The 9,835-nt window shown below is 66.0% G+C and overlaps 3 protein-coding genes across 3 annotated transcripts; 1 reads left to right on the plus strand and 2 right to left on the minus strand.

The window, feature by feature from the left end:
• Positions 1–9: 9 nt before the first annotated feature.
• On the minus strand, positions 10–1,625 carry MNEG_10301 (4-hydroxy-3-methylbut-2-enyl diphosphatereductase; the record flags this gene model as incomplete). Its single annotated transcript, XM_014041225.1, has 4 exons — positions 10–123; positions 571–756; positions 1,166–1,488; positions 1,577–1,625. Coding segments are annotated over 4 exons (672 nt in total), but the record flags the coding sequence as incomplete, so codon positions are not given.
• Positions 1,626–1,991: 366 nt separating this feature from the next.
• On the plus strand, positions 1,992–8,353 carry MNEG_10302 (Leucine-rich repeat and coiled-coildomain-containing protein 1; the record flags this gene model as incomplete). The annotated part of the gene is made up of 14 exons (XM_014041226.1): positions 1,992–2,696; positions 3,279–3,357; positions 3,557–3,815; positions 4,000–4,156; positions 4,373–4,510; positions 4,744–4,995; positions 5,329–5,496; positions 5,740–5,934; positions 6,080–6,229; positions 6,686–6,814; positions 7,085–7,267; positions 7,468–7,490; positions 7,673–7,805; positions 8,096–8,353. 14 exons carry the CDS (start codon positions 1,992–1,994, stop codon positions 8,351–8,353), a joined length of 2,829 nt encoding a protein of 942 aa, XP_013896680.1.
• Positions 8,354–8,915: 562 nt separating this feature from the next.
• Positions 8,916–9,656, minus strand: MNEG_10303 (hypothetical protein; the record flags this gene model as incomplete). The annotated part of the gene is made up of 3 exons (XM_014041227.1): positions 8,916–9,092; positions 9,403–9,519; positions 9,639–9,656. The coding sequence occupies 3 exons, from the start codon at positions 9,654–9,656 to the stop codon at positions 8,916–8,918; spliced, it is 312 nt and encodes a 103-aa protein (XP_013896681.1).
• Positions 9,657–9,835: the final 179 nt, after the last annotated feature.

Below are 9,835 nucleotides of genomic sequence, written 5' to 3' on the forward strand. Positions count from 1 at the left end.
GTCCCGCACGATGATGTACTTGTCAGCAAAGGATGCGGTGGCGACGGTCTCCTCGTGGCTGTACTTGCCGTGGATCACCGACGTGAAGGACTTGCGGCCGTAGATGTCAACGCTGTTCCACACCTGGGGGGCGCGGGGTTGGGTGACGGCGCGTGAGCGCGCTCGCACCCGATATGTGTCTTGCTTGTGTGTGTGTGTGTGTGTGTGTGTGTGTGTGTGTGTGTGTTGAAAGGGGTTCCACTTGTGTGTGCGCCATGGCAGCTGCAGTGCAGACTGAAGCTTTCAGCATATACAACGGACGCTGCTGCCTGCACCTGCCCGCTGCCCAACTCATGCGATCACCCGCCGCACGCTGCTGCGACTCAGTCGCCCAACCAAGTCGCGAAAAGCCGTGCAGCGCAGTCAGGTGGGCGCCACGTCGCAGCGCCTCCCCGGCCGCTGCTGCTGCCCAGCCGAGCCTCTTCCATGGCCTGCAGCCCCGCCCACGCTCACGCAACCACCAGCTGCTTTGCCCCTCAACCCAATAGCAGCACCCGCCCGCCTCCCGCTCGGCCAGCCCCGCGCGCGCACCTTGGCGACCCAGGGGCAGGTGGTGTCCACCATCTCGACCTTCCTGTCGCGGAACAGCTGCATCTCCTGCACCGTCGCGCCGAAGGCCGGGAAGATGACCACGTCGCCCTCCTTGATGGCGCCATAGTCCTTGCCCTTGGGCCCCGCCTCCTCCTCGAAAATGTTGATGTCCAGCTCGCGCAGCCGCTGCGCGGAATGAATGAGGCCCCAGGCAGCAATGTGAGCAGTTTGGGGTGGTGGGGCGGTCCGATCAGGGGCAGGCGCGTCGATGGGTGCCAAGTGCTGATTGGATGCAGGCTGCATCTGGGCGCGGTCAAAGCAGGGCATTGACAAAGCGGATGGGAGGGCTGGAGCATCGATATGTAGTGTTACTATTTTCAAAACCTCATCTGACTGCTTCAAGACCATCATGAACACATAGGCCCACACCCTGCAGCAAGCCAGGTCACCAACCGCAACTGACGACTGGCGCCAACTGCACACATGTCCTGCTGCCCAAACCCGCGCCGTCTGGTCCCCAGCGCATGCTGCTGGCCAGCCGGCACTGCTGAGTGTCAAAGCACCCGATTGGCCGCAGCTGCATGCACCCACCCACCTGGTTGACCTCTGGGTTGTGGATGATCTCATTGGTGATGTGCACGCGCTTGTCTGGGAACGCGTTGCGCGCCTCATAGGCCATGCGCACCGCGCGCTCCACGCCCCAGCAGTAGCCATAAGCCTTGGCCAGCTTGACGTTCACCTCTCCCTGCTGCCACTCATTCCCCTGCTCGCGCATCTGCGCCACCAGGCCGGTGCTGGAGTAGCCAACGCCGTGCTCCTCCATCAGCTCGTTGCTCTTGGGGTCCTTGACGGGCTTGCGCACGTACCTGCCCGTCTTGTTAAGCGAACGGCGCACCGCCCTGCCGTCCACCTTGTCTGCTGAGAACGTGTGGGGAAAGGATCCGGGGTGGGCACCCGAAAGTGAGCGACGGGTCGCTGCAGACGGTCTCCCCGCAGGCAGGCTCACCTGCCACGGTGGCGTTCACGCGAGTGCTGGAGAGCCTAGGCCTCCTCATTGGCAGCGCGCTAGAGGCCTGCCTGCTGCAGTGCATGGCGCACTGGCCCTGGCTGGAAGAGTGCAGCATGGTGTGCAATGTCTCTGAGAGATGCACGCTGCAGCCAGGTGAAGGATTGCTTTGGAGGAAGTAATCAACGCGAAAACAAATGGCCCAGGTGCACGGATTGCATGTCCTGCTGCCCAGCCTATCTCACGACACACACCCCGCCCGCCGGTATGCTGGCAACGCCCGCATCATCACAAATGCTCACACAACTGTTTTGTATGCGATTCTCAGCTCACATATTGATCGAACACCTGTCACCACACATACATAGACCGATGTTGCGATTCAAGCAGGACCCCGCAAAAGTGTAGGCACCTGATGTCTTATGATGTGCAGGAACAGCATGTCTCCCATCTGGGGGAGGGCCTCACGGCTATCCGCCAGGTTGACGAGCTGCATGCCCCCGGCGCGACCGCTGCGATCACCGCGCTCAACCTGCATGGCAACAACGTCGCCCGCATCGAGGGCCTGTCGCACCTCACGCGCCTGGTCCGCCTCAACCTGTCGTCCAATTCGATCGCGGCCATCGAAAACCTGTCTGGCCTTGCAGCACTGACCAGCCTCAACCTGGCTAGCAACCGGCTGCGCGCCGTGCGCGGGCTCAGCGGGCTCACCGCGCTGGCAGACCTCAACCTTTCATACAACCACATATCCTCCCTCGACGGCCTTTCGGAGCTGCACGGCCCCACGGGCCGTTTGCAACGCCTGGCGCTGCAGCACAACGCGCTCGCGTCGCTGCATGCGCTCGCGCCGCTCGCGGGTTGCCTCGCGCTGCGCAGCCTGCGCGTCGGCGGCAACCCTGCGACCGTGAGCCCGGCGGCGTACGCGGCGCTGCGGCAGGTGCTGCCGCAAGTGCAGCAGCTGGACGAGGCGGAGGCAGTCAGCGTCGAAGCGGGCTGGCAGCTGGCCCACGCGCAGCTGCAGGCGTTTGCGGGCGGAGGCAGCAGCGGTGGCGGCTTTGAGGAGGGACCCTTGGGGGCCGCTGAATTGCAGCACGGCGGCTGGGGCGGCGGCGGCGGAGGAGTGAGCGGCGAGCAGCAGCGAGGCGTGCGGCGGTCTGCTGGGCTGGCGCCGCGGCGCAAGGGGGCGACGCGGGCGGTGGCGGCGCTACAGCTGCCGCCGTGGCTTAATGCGGCGGCGCGGGATGGAGGCGTGACAAGCGGCGATGATCAGGAGACTTACGCAGGGGCGGACGGTGGCGTCGCTGCCCACGGCGATGGGGATGGCGGCGAATGCAGCAGGTGGGGGCGGGACGACGGAGGGCGCAGGCGGGTGGAGGATGGTTTGGGCGGCAGGCGCGGCCGTGCAAGTGGTGCGGCTCGCGATGCGCCCAGGTCACTTTCGGCTAAAAGCCCTGCGCGGCGTGGGATCCAGGAAAGAGGGGGTGCCGGCAGCAGCGATGGTGACGACAGCAGCGGCAGGAGTGATGACGGCAGCGATGCTGCCAGAAAGGAGGGCGCCGCGCTGCACAGCCGGCGCCCGCGCCCTGGACGGCAGCGGCAGGAGGAGCGCTCGCCACCCTTGCGGCAGCGCAAGATGTGCAGCAGCAGCACCAACACGGGCGGCGCCCTGCTAGGGCCTGTGACCGCGTTCGCCGCGACGCAGACCGTGGACTGGGCCCCAGCAGTGGAGCGGCTCAGGACAGAAGCAGAAGAGCTGCGGGGACAGCTGGCCAGGGTGGCAGGTGCGCCCCTCGGCGGGCATGACGCGTCCCAACCCCCAACGCATTCAAGCATGCGAGCCACCATGGCTTCCTGCAGCCTGCGCGAGCCTGGATTCCGCACCACATGCGATTGGAAGCTTGCCGCAGTCACAAGTCAACAGCGCTCAGTGCACATCCGACGTCACACCTTGCGATGCAACCAACACGCACGCGCGCGCAGACGAGCTGGAGGCCAGCCGTGCCGCTCAGGCGCAGCTGCGCCAGCAGACGCACGATGCGGTCCGCGCCGCAGAGGCGGAGGGGCGCCGCAGAGTGGAGGAGAGCTACGAGGAGGCTTCCTTCGCGGTGCAGCGCGCCCTGGAGCGTGTCGAGGCGGCGGCCGCGGAGGCTGCGGAGGCGCAGGCGCGGGCCAAGGCGCTGGAGGGCGCGCAGGCGGAGAGCAGGGCGGAGCTGCGCGCGGCGCGGGAGGAGGCGGGCAGGTTGGTGGGAGTTGTATTAGCAGGGGGCCACTGCCAGGGGTTGCACTTGCCATTCAGACATTGCTGCGGGTGTGTTGTTTGCCTGGCCTCGTCACCCCTGCGCCTGCATTTTCGCCACCGCTGTCAACCCCCTGCACGCGGCCTTATGTTAAGCGGTAAATTTGCAATGTTTTGCTTTCGGCAGGCTTCGGGCCGAGGTCTCTCAGCTGGCGTCCCGGCTGGACGCGCAGCAGGCGGCTGCGGCGCGCGCGGCCGCGGAGGTGTGCGAGCAGCACAAGGCGGAGGAGCGGGCGCTGCAGCAGCGGCTGCAGGAGGCGGCGGCGGAGCTGGCGGTCGCGCAGGTGCGCTGACGCTGTCCAGAATTCGGGCAGCTGCATTGCCATGTTCGCGGGAGGCTGCCATGTGACCCCAGTAAGCTGATTTTATGTGACCAGCAACCACGAACTCGCATTGGTGGCCTCAAGTTCGGTCATAATGCCTGTCGACATAACTATGTCTTGCATGCCGCTGATCACTGCGTTCGAATCGCCTCAAATGCGACGACCCCGCCGCCCCAGGCCGCCGCGCGGGCCTCCGAGCAGCAGGTGTCAGCGCTCGAGGCGGCGCTGCAGCGCAGCGGCGCGGCGGCGGCGGCCATGAGCGAGCAGGTGGCGCAGGCGATGGGGGACGCGGGCGGCCAGGTGGAGGCTATGAAGGTGAGCATGCGCGGCGCTCCGCTGTTATGGGCGGCGTTTAAACTGACAGATGACCTGGGTGTTTTTCGCTGGAGGATAGGGCAGGGATGGGGGGGTGGACGAGTGAGATGGTGGGTGCAGGCATGGGTTTTGGCTTGCGAAAGTGTTGCGGACGCACCAAGGGAGGGGGGATTTGAGCGGCGCTGGAAGTGCTGGTTGCGAATTTTATTGTGGCCGCCCTCGGCCGCACGCAGGCCAAGCTCGCAGCAGCAGAGGCGCGGCTGTCCGAGGCGCAGGCAGCGGAGGCCGCGGCGCACGCCGACGCGCGGGAGGCGCGTGATGCGCTCGCGGCCGAGCGGCAGCGGCACGGCGCTGAGCTGGCGGAGGTGCGGCAGCAGCGTGAGGCGGTGGAGGCCGGCGCACGGGTGGCGGCGGCGAGCGCCGCGGCTGCGGCGGAAGCGGCAGCGGCTGCAGCGGCGCGGGAGCAGGCAACGTCTCAAGAGCAGGTGTGCGTGGCGAGGCTGCCGGGAATTGCGTCCGGTCGGCTAGGCGGCTCCTCCCTCATGCGTCAAGCCTCCGATGCATCAAGCCTGCCCAAGGCAGCACAGCGCCCATCGCAAGCCAGGCGTTTTCCAAGCAGCCAGCATGAACGTTTGGGTGAATTTCATGCTGGAATCGCAATTTAACTCCAGCTGTCCCGCTGGCTCGACTGATCACGCAGAACCACGCTTGCCACGTCACCCACCCCATGCTGACTCCACCTGCCGCGTTACTGTTTGTGTTCCATCCTTGGCCTCCAGATTGCATTTCTGCGGGGACAGCTGGCGTATGCCCTACAGGAGAGCGAGGCTGAGAGCCTCGAGCTCACGCGCCAGCTGGCAGCCACCGCCGCCGAGGCGGGCGCGCTGCGCGAGTCGCTGCGCGCGGAGGAGCAGCGGGCGGCGGAGCGGGGGCAGCTGGTGTCGGAGCTGTCGGGCACGGTGCAGGAGCAAAAGGGGCGGCTGCAGGTGGGGCCGGATGCGACGACCCACCTCTCGAGGCTCACATCGCATCGCGCATCAGGCACTCAGCTCGTCGCACTGAACCTGGTGCTGCCATCACCCTGACACGCGCCTGTCACCTCCAATGCTGCAGATTCGTCGCAGCCCCATCTACCAACATCTAAGCAGCCTCAACCTTGGGGTGTGCCAATATTATCAGTGCCCCCTTGCAAGCGTGCGGCACCGACCTCCCCCCCTCCACTGCCGCAGGTCGTGCAGCGCGACTGCCAGGACCTGCGCCGCCAGCTGGCGCGCTGCACGCCCTCAGAGTTCGACCGCCTCCACTCCGAGCTGGTCGCCGCGCAGCGCGCCGCCGCGGGCGCGCCGGTGCTGCAGGAGCAGCTGGAGCGGCAGAGGGCGGCGTGGCAGGCAGCAGAAGAGCGGCTGGCCAAGCTGCAGGCGAGGGTCGGCCCCGTGCTCGCGCTTGGGCGGAGACGGGCTGCGGGCGTCTCGTAAGGCAAGGATGTTTGCTGCACACGTGCCTGTCACACCCAAATGACGTCCGTCTGCCCGTTTTCTCGTCCTCCCTCGCACACCCCCCCCCTGCCAGGCCGCCCACGCGCAGCTGCAAGAGGAGGCCGTGGCCAAGGCGGCCGCTTTCGACGGGCAGCTCAAGGCGGCGCGCGGGGACGCGGCGCGGCTGCAGGCTGAGGTGGCGTCTCTGGCGGAACAGCTTGAGGCGGCGCGCGACGCAGTCAAGGTGCGCCCGGGATCCAAGGGTTGGCCAGGACGAGGGCCAGTCGAGGACGCGCGGTTGGAGGGCACGCAGGGTGCGGGCTGTGCCTCAACTCAACGTGGTGTCGCTGCAGATGGGAGCCTAGCGCCGACACTCTTAAGCGCGTGCATAGGGCAGATCGCATGCGCGCATGGCACCCTGTACTTGTTATTTGCAAATCCCAACAGCAGTGCGACCGCGCTCAACCATGCAAGATCATACAGTATAAAAGCACTTGTGCTCCCTCATACATAAACGCGCGCTTGCAAACCTGCACGTGCACACACACACACACACACACACACACACACACACACACACACACACACACACACACAAACACACAAACACGCACGCACGCACGCACGCACGCAGATACACTCACAAACACATACACATACTCACACACACTCGAACACTCGCATCTGACATCTTCCCCAGGTCAAGGCTGCCATGGTGGACAGTGCACACCAGAGCGTGACGGCCCTCAAGGCTGAGCTGCAGGAGCTGGCGGCGGAGGCCGACGACGCGCGCGCGGCGGCAGACCAGGCGGAGCGCCGGCTCCACAAGGTGGGGCTAGTATGGCGCAACGTGGGGTTTGTGGCGCCTCCACAAGGTGGCGGCCCACGTGATTCAGCGGGCGCGCAGAGCGCGTTAGGTGGTGCCCTGCGGTCCTTCAGGGGCGCAGCAACGCTTGCACACCATACATATCGGCGCAGCATACATGCAACAACCTGGACTGCAATTGCATACACATGAGCACACACCCCCACGTGCGCGCGCGCGCACACACACACACACACACACACACTCACTCTCTCATGCGTACGCACACCCCAGACCCAGGAGGCTGCAGCCGATGAGGAGACTGCGCTGCGCGCCGAGCTCACCGCAGGACGCTCTGCGCTGGAAAAGGCAGAGGCTGCACTGGCCGCGGCGCGCGAGGCGCTCCGTGAGGAGCAGGCGCGGGCGCGGGCCGCGCAGGAGGCGGTGGCTGAGAAGGATGCCATGATCACGTGGGTTGTCGGCGGTTGTTTGGGGGAGTCGATGAGTGGTGCTTGGATGCGGGTGGCTGGCTGGCGGCAGTTGGTTGGGAGTGGTTGGCTGGGCGATGTGGCGGGGCAGTTGAAGTGGAAGTGGACGCAACTAGGCAGGATTGTCACCCGGTTTCGGGTCGCGGCACAAGCGCGTTGCGGGTTGCTGATCGGGCTGCTGCGCTCAAGGGCAGCATCGGCGGCGCGGCTGGGTAAGGAGGCAGCATCGCTGACGTGAACGGGGGACACGACATATCAAATTGTCGCAGGCATCCCGAATCGCAGCCCAGCGCTGCCTGTGCAGCACAACAACAAGCGGGTGATTGGGGCCCCCGTCACGCGCCCCTCCCTCAAGCGGCTGCATCCTGCACGCGCCCCCATGGTACACTATCAGGTTTGTGGAGCAGGAGGTGTCGCGCGTCAAGGTGATGTTTGAGTCAAAAGAGGGCCGCCTGCGGTCGGAGCGCGACGCGGCGCGGCGGCAGCTCGAGGAGGCGGAGGCGGCGCGGGAGGCGCTGGGCGCGCAGGTGGGGGTGTGCTGCGTTTGCGGGTGCGGGTGCGTGCTTGGGGGCAAGAGGGAGGGCAAGGCTGGGATGGAGTCTGCTCAGGCCTGGGGCATTGCGGGGTTTGGGGCTGTGTGGCATCCAACGCAAGTCACGTTGCTTCTGGCACCTGCTCCTCAGACGGGGCCGTGCCGCTTGTCATTTATCAGCGTACTTGACAGGATCCAGTTGCTAGCCAACAGCCCACACCCACAGCTTGCCCACCGCAATCCAGGCGCCCTTGGTGTTGAAATTGCACAACCCCCTAAACGCAGGTCTCTGAGCTCCGCGCCCGCCTCGACGCAGCAGCCGCAGACGCCGAGCGCCAGCGCCGCGCCGCTGCCCAGGCCACCGCCGCGCAGGCTGCCGCCGAGGCCGCGGCGGCCGCCGCGCAGGAGAGCGCCGAGCGCGCGGATGCGCGAGTGGCGGAGGTGGAGCGAGAAATGGCCGGGCTGCTGGCGGCGGTCGAGGCCCAAAAGGCCGCGTCCAGCGCCAAGATGCGGCAGCTGGCTTCGCTACTGCATGAGATGTGACGCGGCGCCCACGACACGCCGCGCGGTGCGGCGCAGTGCGGCGAATTTTGAGGGCTGGGACTGCTTTGTGTCCTGGGCACGTCCATGTGTCTGTCATGGCGCTGAATTTACAGGGGCCCCATGATGGTCATGTGATGTTTTTACATGTGCTTGTCCTTCCTTTGCTTGACCATTGCGTACGCTGACTGCCCTGCCCTTGATCAATGCGCTGAAAAATGTGCAGCCCTCAAAACATGCATTCTACATACTGGTGCCACTGTCCACACATCAGCAAGCAAGTTGGTAAGGTAAATGATGTGATCAATTCAACACCCCAGCGTTGTGGACTGGCAGACACTGGCCCCCGGCCCAAACAAGCGGCACAGTCAGAAAAAAGTACCCAGGGCCAGGCGTATAAGCCGCGGCCTGCTCACTGCAAGGCTGGCACCTCGCAGCTCTTCCAGAGACATCGTTCCCCTCCCGCCCCAAACAGCCCCCACACTTAAGACCTCACAACCGCAATCTCCTCGCCCCCCACCCCGCCGTCGCGCCTCTTGCCGCGCCGGGCCGCGACCCGGCGCGGCTACCGGCGCCGCTCGGCACCCAGCGGCCGCTCCAACAGGGTGAAGCCCCCCACCAGCGACTTGTTGTATTCCGGCAGCTCCGCCCTCCACGCCACGAGCTGCTCTATGTCCAGGTCGCGGTAGCCGAAGCGGCGCTTGAGCAGGCGGTCACGCGCGGCGCGCGACGCGTCGGTGTCCTGCGGGGAGCCGGGGGCGCAGCAGGCGGCTTGCGGGTGGGCGGGCGGGCGGCAGCTGCTGCTTGGAGGTGGTGGTCAGGGCAGCAGGCGGCGGCATGGCAGGGGGAAGGGCGGGGACCGGCATTCGTGCTGCCCCTGATGTGGAGTGGGAAGAGCCCCTCAGTCATGTACCTGTGCTGCTAGAGGCAGTCGCAATTGCAAGCAAGCGGTCAACCGTTGGCCTACACATGTCACTACCCAACAATCAAGGCAGCGCGACGCGGCGAAATGGAGTCTGGGGTCAGGGTTCAGGGCCCAGGCGCCTGCGCACCTCTGCTATGATGGCGACCACCTTCTGCAGCCCAGCGCCCTGCAGCACAGAGTGGAGCTCCCCCAACAGCGCAGCCGCGTTGCCGCGCCGCCGCTGGTCCTCGGCTGTCACCAGAGACTGTCGCAAGCCGAGAGGCGAGGGTGCGGGGGCCGGGCCGCAGGTAAAGCATGTGCGGTGCGAGCGTCCAATATTCCGGGGCAAGAGGCCATAGCATAGGAAGGACATCGTGCTGCCACAGCAGAGCGTAGCCGCATTGTGTGGAGCTGCCTATGCTATGCACAGCAGCGTGCAGTGGTACCAGTACATGCTGACGTGGCTCCTCACCTGGATCCTGGCGTGATCTGGGGCGTAGAGGTTGAGGGTGGCGACGCTGAGCGGCGTGCCGCCGCGCTGCAGCAGCACCCCAAACGAGTCCTCCAGGATGTCTTTGGCC

Source organism: Monoraphidium neglectum (genome assembly GCF_000611645.1).
Source record: "Monoraphidium neglectum strain SAG 48.87 unplaced genomic scaffold scaffold02261, whole genome shotgun sequence".
NCBI classification, from domain to species: Eukaryota; Viridiplantae; Chlorophyta; class Chlorophyceae; order Sphaeropleales; family Selenastraceae; genus Monoraphidium; species Monoraphidium neglectum.